At 39.4% G+C, this 14,918-nt stretch overlaps 2 protein-coding genes across 2 annotated transcripts in view; one reads left to right on the top strand and one right to left on the bottom strand.

Moving 5' to 3' along the window:
- Ubac2 (UBA domain containing 2) overlaps window positions 1-14,918 on the bottom strand; it is a 157,405-nt gene that overhangs the window by 64,056 nt on the left and 78,431 nt on the right. The window lies entirely within an intron of this gene.
- Window positions 1,740-14,179, top strand: Gpr183 (G protein-coupled receptor 183). Its single transcript, XM_076872466.1, has 2 exons — window positions 1,740-1,784; window positions 12,785-14,179. The coding sequence occupies exon 2, from the start codon at window positions 12,815-12,817 to the stop codon at window positions 13,886-13,888; it is 1,074 nt and encodes a 357-aa protein (XP_076728581.1). The 5' UTR covers window positions 1,740-1,784; window positions 12,785-12,814; the 3' UTR covers window positions 13,889-14,179.

Genomic DNA, 14,918 nt, shown 5'->3' with positions numbered 1-14,918 from the left:
GGAAGATAGATCACAAATATCCATCTCACCTCTCCTACAGAAGGGACATCGACTCAATGTGTATAGTCCAATCACAGCTACAGAAACCCTGGTAACTTTCAACAACAGAAAGAAGGTCTGTGAGCCCAGAAAATTATCTCACGAGAAACTTCAACAGCATCGCAGGATACCACCTCTTCTTTAAACAATTGACTATGCCAATAACCAACTAAAGGATGAATCTGCTTTGTTAAAGGAGCTACTTCAGTTGATGCTTTCATTATGTAACAATGTTTATTTAACAATTATAAATATTTCCAAAATTATAAGCCAAAAAGTCTCAACAGAATGACCTTCCAAAAATTGACAAATTTCTCAACATTGGCAATCCATGATTTTGTTTCTGGTGGTGCTGGCGATAGGATGTGGGACCGCACGAGTGCTAGGCAAGTGCTCTGCACTGAGCTACATTCCAGTCCTCAGTCCACAATTTTTAAATGAACTAGTTCTAGATTACTCTGTCATGTCCACAGAGTCATAAAATTGCTGCACTCCCCCAAGGAATAGTCTTGGAGATCACTTCGTTCCATAGCTTTATTTTACAGAATCAACATAAATTCAAAGAATTCAGCTCATGTGTTGCTCACTCTGTTTGTCAACAATGCTCTTCAGATCCTCAGCATTGAAGAGTTTATGAGGATTTAATGACACCACAGAGAAGCTATGGCCACACACCAGTTTTACAGAATCCTGGAGGAAAAAGGCCTCTTTCTCATGCTGGTCCTCCTTCTACTCTCTGGAGTTAGGAACACAGACAAAAGCAATCTGACCTCTTTTCTATGAAACAGTTTCCAAATACATAAGGATGATTATCATACCCCTGCAAAGCCTAACCCTTCTCAGCTTACTCCACCAGTTCTCCTCAGACCAGGGATCCAGGCCTCTCAGAACCCCAGGCACCACAGGAGTGATCTCTGCCTTCCTGACTGCAGACCCAGATCTGGCTGGGAATGACCAGGTGAACCTAGGCAAGGGTGAACACCACCTCAATTACTGGTTAGACGGAGTCAACAACGGCAGCAGTCAAACCCTCTAAAATTAGCAGCACAGGTCTTTTTTGTCCTGCACATAAAAGTGGGTTGGATTCAATGTAGATGTGCGGCTTCAACCCCTCCTTGCCACTTAAGTGTCGCAGTTACTGATACAGTCAGTCAGCCTTTGGCCCCAAAACCTCCACTAGCCCAGTCTAAGGAGGAGACTCTTTCCCCCACTCACCACAGAAACCTGCTTCTTTGTCATAAGCTGATAAGATTTAGACTGAGTAAATTACCAAGTTTCCAGGTAGATAACGTTGCCAAAGCTGATTTTTTTCCTTAAAACGTTTTAAAACCCACACTTATACACAGAATATCAATAGAAAACCTCAGTAACTAGGATGATGATGATAATGATGATTTTTTGCTTAAGGTTTACTACTTCAAAGATTTTTTTCTGATACTTAAATCTTTATGGAAAAATTTATAAAGTTCCATAGATATCAATAGTTCATAAATTCCAAGGGGCTTTTGGATAATTTTTTTTAAGAGTTCAGAAAAATTTCACTTCCCATTTTTTAAAAAAGTGTACACACATACGTGAGACTAACTGATCATCTCTACTCTCAATCACAGGGGGACAGGAAGAAAGGCAGGGCCATAAAAGGAGGTGTGGCCAGTCTCTCTTAAAGCAACATGCCAGGCTTAGCTGATTTTAGTCTGAGCCAACACCCGCTGCTGCTACCCTGGGCCCAGGCAAGCCACTGACAGGTAAGGCAACAAATGCTCTTAAGATTAAAAAAAAAAAAAAGCAAAAATCTATGTTTTGGATAAAAGGTAAAGGAAAAGAATCTATTAAATAGCTATAAGCATTACTAACAAAAATCATGTTATTAATATAGTTTAGATTTATGGTTACTAGCAGTTCTAATTAGCTGTTATTAAGTGAGGTGAAAGCAACGAATGGATCATGCCAGAAATATCACTGCCAAAAAACAGGGCTTATTTTGTATGCTTCTGCATGAATTTCAGATGACCAAAAAACAGTAACAAGGGTAAATCTGCAAACAATGTCAATTTTCCAGGATATATGAACATGAAAGGAAAGAAACAAAGTTATTTAAAGTGGGGTGTTATTGAATTTGAATGCATTTTACATACAGTATAACTAGCCATTCAGCACAATTTAAAGTAAAAATCATTATGTTTTACTATGTGAACACATATCTATGTATATAAGTCTTTTTTATATTTAAAATTTTTTCTCAGGACAAAATCCCAGTAGTAGAATTCCTGGAGCAAAAAGTATATTTTCTAAAGCTTTAGATACAAAATAATTATTTTTGGTTTACAAAAACATTTACCAATTTACCAGCAAGGAGTAACAACAGTCTGGGCTCTACTATCCCTCTGTGAGCATGAGCATTTTAGTTCTAAAGATAAACTTTAATTAAATAGGTGCAAAAAATAACATCTATGTTGTCTTGTATGTATTATTTTATGATCAGTATAAACCTGCTTCATATTTTTTCCTAGAACTTCTTGCCTTTAAAAAAAATCACAAATCAATGATATGTAGTGATTTGCCAATATTTATGTCCATGTTGAGAGTAGATGTAAAAAAAAAAAAAAACTGGCAAAATATAAATCATGAAGAGACTTCCTTTCAAGAAGGGTGTGGGTTTTTTGTTGTTTTCCTTGTTTTTGGTGGTGGGTTCTGTCTGTCTGGTGTTAATCTGAGCACAATATAGCGTAATGGTTAAGAGCAGTGGCTCTAGGATCAGATCCAAACTTGGGCTCTGTTATTTATAGCCCAAAGCCTGATACAAGTTGCTTAATGTCTCTGACTTCAGTTGCTTCGTTTGTAAAATGGGGAGTAAGATTTCTGCCACATTAGTCTAATACTGTCTCTCATAGTGTGAAAACAATGTCTGCAATTTCCCCCACACCTATTAAACTGCCAAAGGATGAATCCAAAAGGCAAAATTTCCTTGCCCTATTATTTCTGTGAAAATTATTTTCTTGAATTTACATGAAGATTCTATGTAATATTTTGCATAATGATTTTGAGTCTATGGGAGATTATATATCTAACCGTGCTTTCTGGAATTTGAGAGCACTTTTTGTTTCTGGGGGTTAATTTTACTTTTTGAACCTAAAACCGCAAGAGTACTGGCCCCATAAAGAGCCTCACTCACATGCTCAGAGGTTATGGGGCTGGCTGTGGAGATGATTCCTTTTAAAAGTCACTTTCAGCAGGCTTCTAAGAGTTTATTAGTACTATTACCTGTCATTCCACAGTATAAATGCCAATTCGGGCAACTACAGGGCTTCGTGCATGTATTTTAGGCATTTACTAGATATCAACTGCTCCTTTGCAGCAGTTATGTATGGGATGAAGATGTGTGGGATTAAGATGTGTGCTGTAGTCATCATCCTTAAAACATCTGCATCTAAAAAGGAGCTCGGCCCTAATAAAGGAGTCTATCAGGGGGCCTTCTTCTCTGCCAAGGTTAAGGCCTGCTGGAGTGGGTGACTCCAGAGGGTGGCATCTGCTGAGGACAAACACTGTCCTCCAGTCTGCATAGTCCATTAGTTTCCCAAGAAGTCTGTAAAATACTGGGCATCCATACAAAGTGAGATAATGCATAAGAAAACCTCTGCAGACTGAAGAGATAAGAGAATTTGTGGTATTTTGGAAGCCCAAAAGAAAGAATAACAAGTATTTTGCAAAAACCTTAAAAGCAGGTGTAAAAATAAATTAATAGATACATGCTATGCTGGGTCTTCACCACCTGTTTTCAATTGAAATTTCAGTCCAAATTATTATTAAAATGTTGATTAAAATAGTAAAATCTAAATGTATTTATACAACGTTTACTTTAAAACATATTACAAATTAACAAATTCCTTCATTTAAATCCACCTATCTCCCTCCTTCTCCCAGCCCTTGTCTCTCTGGTTCAGACAGAAATGAGTTGGTATATTACAGTTTTGAGATTCCTTCCTGTTTTACTTGCTTCCCACCCACATCAGAGCATGCTGGAAACAGGAACTAGGGATAAAACATACCAAATGTGATTAATGGAGTCAAAGAGCCTGAGTTTGAACCCTGACACTTAACAGCTTTGTCTTTAGGCAAGTCGTGTAAGTGCTCGGTGCCTCAATTTCACCATCCACAAATGGACTGGTGGAAGTTTTTTGAGCAACTACATGTAGGGTTCCCAGGGCAGTGGCTGGAACAGTCTGTTGAGTAGTATGGACATTATCCATCCAGGACTTACTGTTGTCTCAAAGTGGACCTTTCAGTGAGGACCAGGAGGAATAAGATTTGGCTCTTCTTTAGCAAATGAGTATTTGCTGACTGGTTAGCTGGAGGCAGAAGACATCAACATCATGGGATGCTGGACCAGGAAAACCTCAGTCCCCCAGCAAAGATACCACCATGCCTTCCCTGGGGGAATGGGGTAGAATCAGGAAAGCTTCCAGGAACAGCTAGTTTCCACGGATATGTCAAAGGAAAGTACAAGCTGAGACTGCAGGACAGGGGCAAGAAGAGAAGAGCTCCAGAGGGCACACTGTGGGAGGGAACAGGCGACATCCAAAGACTACAAGTGGATTGGTATGGTTGTAGCCAATGCATGTTAAGAGGGAAGGTGGCCAGCCATCCAGAGGAAGAGGTGGCACAGCCCCACCATGAAGGATGCGTAATCACGGTTTCAGTTTGCCTGCAGCAGACAGGCACAATCTGAGGGCTCTTTGAGAGGCTGCTGCACAGCAGCAGAGAGCGAGGAGGACACAGAGAGGCACGCGGACAGACACAGCCACGTGGGGGTAGTGCAGAGGTGAGCACACAGGCCTGCCAACTAAAAGACTCAGAGCCCTGGCCACTTGCATAGACAGGCTGTGAAGAACCCTGAGCAAATGACTGATTTCAACTGAAACTCCATTTATCCATAAAACAATGAAATTTTGTCCTGCCTAGATTAGTTGAGAGAATAAAGATAAAGCCTGAAACTCCCTTGGACTTTTAAGAGGAAAGGTGCATACTAATTCTAAAAACATTCTGGACTCAGGAGAAAGAGTGTACAGACACAGCCCTTTGCCATCAAGAGCCTTCTGCTGTGTGATCCCACTATCCAGGACCCCACAAGCATGCTGCACACAAACAGAAGGTCTGTTTCTCATGCTGGAATGAGTGTCATGGATAGATTGCTTCTTACAGTTCTCTAAACATCGTCATCTTCATCTTTATAACTTCCATCCTTCCTAGTCAGTATTAACGCCACACAAGAAAAAATTGGTGAAAGATGAAATAAAAACAGTAGGAATATATAAAGCCTTAAGTATGCAAGTGGGTGTCTAACCAAACAACCTGACACTCGGGTACCTTTCACTTCCCATGATGCCAGCAGGCAGGTCTGTGAGCTAAAGCTGGTCTTCAGGGAGTGCCCGCTGGGGCAGGACACTGTGAGAGGCACAAAGAAAAAATTGCAGACTGGTGAACACTGTTGCTCTACCTTAAAAAAGTTCTTTGTGTTTTGTCCTGTCAATGACCTTTTGCAACCTACTAAAAGATGGTCTGAACGTCATGGGATCAGAAGCAGAAGAGTCACAGACCTAATAAGGTCTTGGGAAGGCTGCCTACACCAGCCTGTCAGTTTTTCACACCTCCACAAACCAGAGAAAGGTAGCTGTCCAGGAGGCAGGGGAGGTCACCCCAGACAGACTGACTAGGTCAACTCTGCTCTGAATACAGTCACTCCTGTATCTCTAATTTTTTACAAGGATGCAGGAATGCTGAGAGTATGTTCAATGGATTACAGGAACACCTGTCAATGTAGGACTCAAAGAGGTTTGTGGGGAAAAAAATCACCTAATAGTGTACAAAGATTTATTTAACTAGGTTACAGGGCAGGTGCTGACTTATAGCAGTGGCTCGACATCACAGTAGAAGGGACAATCTGACTCTGCCCCTCAGTGACAGAAGGCTGCAGCTGTGCCTCAAGTTTCTTCTCCACTGCAAGAATTAATGTTTCCCACCTGCTCATTTTACAGGCAAATGGCACACCCAGCAGCTCAGGGGTACTTGTTTAGTTGACTAAAAACAAGGCAAGAACAAAGGTGATTGAGTGTTAGGAACCTGTGTGTGGGATACTGGACCAAACAGGGTCCCTGTTTGGACAAGAACAAGAATGTTTTTTCAATTATTTGAGGAGGGCTTATAAAACTAGGTAATCAGAGAAAGAAGTCATGAACGATATCTTTCTTCCACGGGGTGGATGTGTTTGTTTCTAAGAACAAAAGCGGCCTGCCTCATCTAGCAACCTGGCACATCTTGCTGGTCTTTGTTTCCTCAGTAAGACCACATCTTTGCTACTCCAATAACCTTGATCCGCCTTCTTCCCTCTCCTTTCCCAATGATGCTATTTCTCCCCACTCTGGAAACATTTCCTCAATCCTACCATTCTTCAGGAAAACAGCCCAAGGACAGTATGTCAACAGAAATCAGAGGAAGATTCAGATCACATAGCATTCATCATTTAACAATAAAACTATAATGAACATCTGTACATGCACATTTTGGTGGTTCCCCTGGTTGTTTCTGAAGCATGTTTTTGGGACTTCATCTTCAGCACTTGGAGCCAGGTCACCTCTCTGTGTGAGGTGGTCTGGATCAGACCCTGACACCTTACAGAAAAGTCATCCTACTTGATGCTAAAGCTTCATTTAGGAAATTTCATTGCTAAAGCTGAATTTAAGGAAATTTCCTAATAGTTTAGCCCTACAAACTTTATACACTTAAGGAACTGATTATTAAAATAAACATTAGTGGATCATGGTGACACTTCAGGAATCTTAAATTAAAAACCAAAAGCTATTATTCTAGTATGAACTAAATCTTTGCTTTTTTTCTGTTTCTGCCATGAATAAAAGCTAAGAAGACACTTTAGTTACCAAAACACATGCCTAGGACAGTAGAAGGTTTATGGATCCTTTCAAAAGTCACAAGTGCCTTCAAGTTGGTTTCCAGGGTAAACATTTTCCAGAGCATGGATCACAACGAAGCTTAGACGATTTTCTTAAATACTAAAGAAATTAAACATTTGGGTTTTTTTTTGAGGGGGGCTTTGTTTTTCCACTTTTTGTGGCTAGAACAAACAACCCTGTCAGTTCATGTCAACATGTCCGGTTATGCAAAAATAAGGTGATAATATCTCAAGAAATGTCAGCAAGCCTATTGGCAATGAAACAAATTTTACAGAAAATACACGCAGGCCCACTTCCAAAAATGTAAGTGAAAATACTTTGGAAGATATTTTGATGAGGAATAAATTTATTATTTTACATGTATTAGGATAACAGAAAAGTTAAAATGATCAAATATCACATTATAGAGACAAAACAGGAATTGTGTCCTTTGCTTATCCATAAAACAAGAGGGCGGCAGAGATGGCCTCCAGGTAGCTCAATCTCAGGAGGAATAGGTATTTTAGAGGCCAGCTGAACCCTGTTCTTCAGGTCAAACCTAAACAAGGATCCACAAGGCATGCAGCCCAGTCACTATCCATGCCCTCAGGGAAAAGGCCATCCTGACTCCTGTCCCTCCCTGTATGGAGCATGCAACACAACAACTCAGGGACTACACCTTTTCACCACAAGCATTATGAGGACACTGCCATTCTTACAACTATTAGTGTTCTAAGGAAAAGTGATTTAGGACCAAAGCTTCTGTGGGCTTTTCCCTAGGCAATACAATGAGTGATGGTACTTTCAAGTTTAACTCGAGACAAGATAGATAGATAGATATTATATAAACATGCCAGAAGCTGCTTCCTGATAATTAAAATGCAAAAATACTTAAAATACATCTAAGAAGAAACAAAAAGTTATACTTGAAAGTGAATAAAATAGGAATTTATAATCCAAAGGCTGCCAGAGGCACACTGTAGAGCAAAGACGAGCAGAAGGAGCACAGAAAGGTACCCACACATTCCCAGCATGCTGCTCATCCTTCTGCTCCAGAGGCTCTGACATAAAAAGGTATCATTTGTGTAGTCCCAGGACACAGCATGTGCAGGCGCTGACAGTAAGGATTGCTAATAAAAGAGTGGAGCTATTTCAAGTTTCAGGAAAATAACCCATAAAATGATCAAAGGAAGGTATAAAGTATATCTCTAAGAGATTATAATAAACTGGGGCTTGATCACTATAAGAATGGCTGAACAACCGTCAAGGACTCCTTAATTTGGAGATCATAAAACCAGCTAAACTATAGCATGAATAACACAGGAGAGATATTGGCAAGAACTAATGTGACATTAGAGTTATATAATGTCATATTTCAAAACCACCTTGAGTCTCTTTTACCTAAGACCAGTTTTTTTCCCTCACGGTTTCAAAAATATTTATTGACGGTTTTCTGTATGCAAGGCATGTTCCTGGTGTATGGATACCTCTGTAAATAAAATGGAAATCTCTGCCCTTGTAGCATTTGTTTCCTTTTTTAAAAAAATATTTTTTATTTGTTCTTTTTAGTTATACATGGCAGAATGTTTTTTGACATATCATACATACATTGAGTATAACTTCCCATTTTTAGGGGTTGTACATGATGTGGAGTTACACTGGCTAAGACCATTCTTGACACATCTCATCCACACGTCCATATTCTGCAAGAGCTTTCTTTGGCCAGCTCAGGAACTAGAGTGGTCAGCAAGAAAGCCTCTCAAACAGTCTTCCCCTCAGGGCTGGCTTTGCACTTGGCAATTCTCCTGGAGGTAGGGATCCCCTTGCCCTTAGGAAGAGTTGCCCATCTGCTCTGGAGAGGAAAGCCACTCCATGCCCATGCTGTATTTTGAAATCACAAGTGAAACAGCTGCCCCTGCAAATGACTGGACACAACATCAGAGAAGGACCCAACATAATCTTGAGCCTCTTGAGCCCTCAGCTCCTCACCTGGGAAGCAGGTGGGGGATACCAATGCTTAGTGTGGTGGTTTGCTGTGAGGCTCCTACAGGACATGATTTGAAGGTAGGCACCTAGGAATGTGAGTAAAAAGTATGAAAGGGCAAGCTTTGAAAAGTATGTCAGATGACAAGGTTTTTTGCAAGAAGAGTTAAATAAAAAAATTTCTCCTTCAGATTAAAAAAAATCATTTACTTATTCATTTCACTCAGTTCATGTTCAGTGTTAACATTTTAGACTCTGTGGATAAAGTCCTCAAATTACTCGCACAATGTTTTATTCTGGCATCTATAATATCCATGCAAACATCTTTCTTTCTGTGTGTGTGTATATAGGGGTGATTTGTTTTTCCTCCCCAAAGTACTATGTCATGCCATCTGCTTTCCTTAGCATACGTACCTATCAAGAAGTAGGTTTCTATGCTGCCATTTTCAGCAGCTGCATGATGCCCCACTCTGTGGCTATACCATAAAATATTCAATCAACTTCCCAAAAGTTGTTTGAGCTGTTTGCAAATCTTCACCTTTATAACTAACACTGTGCTAAACACCCCTGCCGCATGAGCTGCTCTGAAACCCCTGCTGCTCCTGGCCCTACCAAATGCTATACTTCACTCAGAGATGTGGTCAGATGTCATTTACAAGCTTCAAGTAGTGGCGCCTTCTCTGAAGGTGAAGCCATGTGGATAATCTCTACAATAATATTCACATGTAGGTTTCTCAGACTCCATGGTGTGGTTCCCCCCTGCCATGTATTTTAAAGCCATCTCCTATTAACCTGATTTGAAATACTCCTCAAAACTTTTGTTGAGACTTTCAGGGAGAAAAGGAAAAAAAAAAAAAAACTTCTAGAAAAATGTTAGAAAAATAACAATAAAAGAAATTCTTGATGCCTAATCCTCAGCTGCAACCCTTGTCTAGAATTTTTACCTCCTGTGCCTGGTTTTGGTTCCTGAAAAGTTGCTTCTCGCAGAAGGCATTTCCCAAATAAATGGATAACAGTTTCTTTCAACTTTAATTCTACAATGTGATTCCCATGAGTTCATATTTAGGAACTACCCCCCTTTTTTTTTTTCCTGCACTATATATAAAGCCCATATTTACTGTATTCTGTTTACTTTGTTTTCTTATTTCACTGATTTCCACAATTGTCTTTATTATTTTCTTTGGGAATTATTATTTTCTTTTCTAGCTTTTTGAGCAGTATACTCAACTATTTTCATTTCAATCAATGCACTCAACGTTTTGCCTCTATTATGGATTGACTCCTTAGCTGCACTGCACAGCAAGTATTATTTTTGTCATTTAGTTCTAAGAATTAAACTAAAACCTCCACTATGATTTCTTCTTTAATCCAAGAGTTCCTTAGAAATATACCATTTTAGTTTCCAAATGTATCCTTTATCATGTTATTGCTGGTTTCTAATTTAATTGCATCCCAGTCAGACAATGTCATCTGCTCACTAATGATTTTCTGAAAACTGAGGTTCCTCTGATGACCTACTATGACGTCAAATGTGCAGATATGCTCATAGGCCTTTACCACAAATTCTAACAGTCTTTAAATAATGTTGGGTAAATCTTCAAAGTCTTTTTTTATTATCTGTCATATTTCAATAGAAATGTGTAAGATTTCCCATAATGACTGCGGATTTGCTCATTTTGTCTTTGAATTCAGCCAAATTTTTCTGTAACACACGTGTATCATAATTATTTTTATGTTCTATGTGGTCTGTTCTTAACTTCTGTAGTGACCCTCTGTTTCTCTTCCTATTGATATTGAATTTGCCTTGCAGTCTATTTTTTTTTTTTGATGTTAAGATTGCTACTCTACCTTTTCATTCATTGGGATTTGTCTGGTATGTCTTTATTTTCAATCTTTCTGAAGAGTTACATTCTCTTCTAAGTAGCATATAGTTGTGTTGTTAAAATAAAAAAAAAAAAAAAATCCAAACCGATACTATAGGCAAATTCGATTCATTTAAGTTTGCTGGGACACATTTCTATCTCCTTTTTCTGTTTTCTATTTACCATCTCCTTCTTGTGTTCTTCCTCATAGTGTCCTTTCTGGTCCTCTTATAGATTTCAAAATGTTCTGTTTCTGTTCTTGTTCTCTTTTGTTTTAGGCTACATTTGCATGTTGTAAGGATTCGCCTATCTACACTGCAGTGCACACCTAGGAGGGCAGTCCTAAGATAAACCTTGGTGCCCGTGAGCGTACCTGTTTCAAGATTGCTCCAATGCTGGCACAGACCCAACACTTAATACAGCAGGCAGACAAGTGGATTTGTAGTCAGAGCTTTCATTCAGAGTAAGGATATTGCCCTTTTCTCTTAAAATACCACAAGCACAGCATTACTAGATCCACTAAAATTTTTTCCTGGGGCTGGGGATGTGGCTCAAGTGGTAGCACGCTCGCCTGGCATGTGTGGGGCGCTGGGTTCGATCCTCAGCACCACATAAAAATAAAATAAGGATGTTGTGTCCACCGAAAACTGAAAAAAAAAATTTAAAAATTCTCTCTCTAAAAAAAAATTTCCCCCTTAATTTTGGTGATTTTCATATGAGATTTATTCAGATAATACCATCAGATAAGTAACTTATTTTCTAAAAATAATCACATACAGGAATGGGGCTGTGACTCAGTGGTAGAGCACTTGCCTAGAACATGTGAAGAAGCACTGGGTTCAATCTTCAGCACCATAAATAAAGAAAAGTTATTTTAAAAAGATAAAAATAATAATAATAATCACAGGAGTTATTGCTCTGCTTTTCCTACTTTTACTAACATTTACCCTCTTTTTTCATTTAAAAAATATTTAATCAATGATTGAACATTTACCCTCTTATGGGGAGCTTACTGCAGGAGTTTTCAATTTTGGATTTGAAATTTCAGTCTTAGCATTATTTATATAATAAGAAAGGAAGTAGAAATAAACTAAATGTGCATGGAAGGAGTTGCTATACAAATCATGCATCAACAAACTGGACTGTGGAATATCTATCAAATATCTACATAAAATCTAGACACAGAAAAGCACATAGACCACAGGGACCTGAAGATACTCAGTGGACACAGCAGGACACTCAAACCCATGTGCAGATAGCACGACCCGCATGTGATTTTAAAACTTCCTGAAACATCTTAAGTCTTTTCTCTCCCTTTTTCTTTCTTTTCCTTCTTGTCATTTTAGTCCTGGTTGTCATGGTCACCACCTTCTTCTTTTTCTCTGAAACCCTAACTTTCAGTTCCTAATAAGGCCTATGCTTATTTCTCATACTTTTTAGGTTAACACAAATCAGATCACTGTGGTAAGTTCATATTCACTACACCAGTGTGTGACTAATTTCATTTCCTGGCAGTGATATACATTTGGAAAACAACAACGACAACAAAAAGGTCCAACTGAAATTCAATTTAAAAGCAAAATTTAATGCCCACCTAAAATGTGGGATGCTTTATATGACTTTATTCTTAATCAGACAGTGATTCAGAAAAAAGGAAGGGGAATTTCTGCCCCAAAAGTTAGTACATCCCCTCTTCTCACAAAAATGCATTTGCCCTATTTAGATGGTTCCAGTTCCTTTGCCAGGGCTTTACCAAAGCCACAAACTGTGAGAGCAAAAACATAACATCTTATTCTCTGTTCTTCCTGTTATCATACATGGAACCACATGATATATCATAGATTTTAAAAAACTGTATCAATAGTGAAACTTTAAAAACTAGATATATAAGTGGTAGATTAAGTTGCTCTGAGTTAAATATGTCTTTAATTAAACAGAGCCTTGTTTTGTTCCTAGAGATCCTGCCTGCCACCACTGGGTCTAGAGATGGCTAGCAATTTCACCACACCTCCCACAACTCCTCAGGGAAATGACTGTGACCTCTATGCACACCAAGACACAGCCAGAATAGTAATGCCTCTGCATTATAGCCTCGTGTTCATCATCGGGCTGGTGGGAAACCTACTGGCCTTGGTTGTCATTGTCCAAAACAGGAAAAAAATCAACTCTACCACCCTCTATTCCATGAATCTGGTGATTTCTGACATCCTTTTCACCACGGCTTTGCCTACGCGGATAGCCTACTATGCACTGGGCTTTGACTGGCAGATGGGTGACGCCCTGTGCAGGATAACAGCTCTGGTGTTCTACATCAACACTTACGCCGGGGTGAACTTCATGACCTGCCTGAGCATCGACCGCTTCATTGCCGTGGTGCACCCTCTCCGCTACAACAAGATGAAGAGAATTGAGCACGCCAAAGCTGTGTGCATATTCGTCTGGATTTTGGTCTTTGCTCAAACTCTCCCACTACTCATCAGCCCCATGTCCAAGCAGGAGAATGAAAGGATCACTTGCATGGAGTATCCCAATTTTGAAGACACAGAGTCTCTTCCCTGGATTCTACTGGGTGCGTGTTTTATAGGATACGTGCTTCCACTCATGATCATCCTCATTTGCTACTCACAGATCTGCTGCAAGCTCTTCAGAACTGCCAAACAAAACCCACTCGCAGAGAAATCTGGTGTAAACAGAAAAGCCCTCAACACGATCATTTTCATCATTGTCGTGTTTGTTCTCTGCTTCACGCCCTACCACGTGGCAATTATCCAACACATGATCAAGAAACTTCACTTCTCTGACCTCCTCGAGTGCCACCAAAGGCATTCATTCCAGATTTCTCTGCACTTCACAGTGTGCTTGATGAACTTCAACTGCTGCATGGACCCTTTTATATATTTCTTTGCATGTAAAGGGTACAAGAGAAAGGTCATGAAGATGCTGAAACGTCAAGTCAGCGTATCGATTTCCAGCGCAGTGAGGTCAGCTCCTGAAGAAAATTCACGTGAAATGACAGAGTCGCAGATGATGATACACTCCAAGACTTCAAATGGAAAGTAAAGGGACCGCATCCTCCCTGGACTTGGTATGAACTCTGAAGGACTTCTCTCCCAAAGTAAAACAACTATTCAGCTTCCAATCAAGATGCCTTTCAAATGGACACTATTTCCCACCATCAATGGATGAACTGATTGAGAAACATCAAGTTTAAGCTCAAGAGAACAGTATAAAGCAAGTTCTAATTCATAAATGAAATAATACTATAGCAAAAGGAAGCTCTCTAACTCTTGGTGAAGAAAAAGTTTTACATTAATAAAAAATCATTAATATTTCATGCCAATAATGTGGCAAGAGAGACTGAAATATTGTATATTATCAGTGTAAAAAATGTTAATATTGTAATATATTTTGATAACATATTTCCTTTTTTATACTTTTATTGTATTTGTTTATTTTTATGTGGTTTCCAGGATTAAACTCAGTGTCTCACACAAGCTAGGCAAGTGCTCTACCACAACCCTGGCCCGTAACGTATTTCTTAAATGCATATTTCCTTCCATTTTAGATCTTTGTCTCCTCAATAATATGGTTTTTATTTTGTTTTGTTCTGAGTCATAACTGTTTCAAAGAACACTTCTGGAATAAAAAGTAGGAAGCTACAGATTTATGACTATGTCCCTCACTGTTCACCATGAACTACCAGCAGAAGTTAGAGGGGAAGTAAAATTCGGAACAGGTAGATTAAAAAAGCAATATTGTAAATGTTGATGGTGACTGAGACAACACAGGTGTCCACCTTTCCCCACACAGCCAGGGCAGTATTTAAGGGCCAGTGCTCAGAAATAGGGAGGTCTCCACTGGGAGAAGGGGTCACTTGCTAAATTCTCCTTAGGGGTAAAAAATAAGCATATATGTTTGTCTTCACTTGGGTCCATAGGGGATCATAATTTCCCATGGGGGAAATTCCTTTTTATTCCCAGATTGATTGTACCTTGTATCTATGTTTCTGTAGTCTGGATTACAAGAAAGGCTAGGGGCGGGGGTGAATAGCAGAGTGAATGGTTGATACTTGCCTAGATAAGACAGGAAG

Source organism: Callospermophilus lateralis, chromosome 12 (assembly GCF_048772815.1).
Source record: "Callospermophilus lateralis isolate mCalLat2 chromosome 12, mCalLat2.hap1, whole genome shotgun sequence".
In the NCBI taxonomy this organism is placed as follows: Eukaryota; Metazoa; Chordata; class Mammalia; order Rodentia; family Sciuridae; genus Callospermophilus; species Callospermophilus lateralis.
This window is presented reverse-complemented; position numbering and strand designations above follow the sequence as displayed.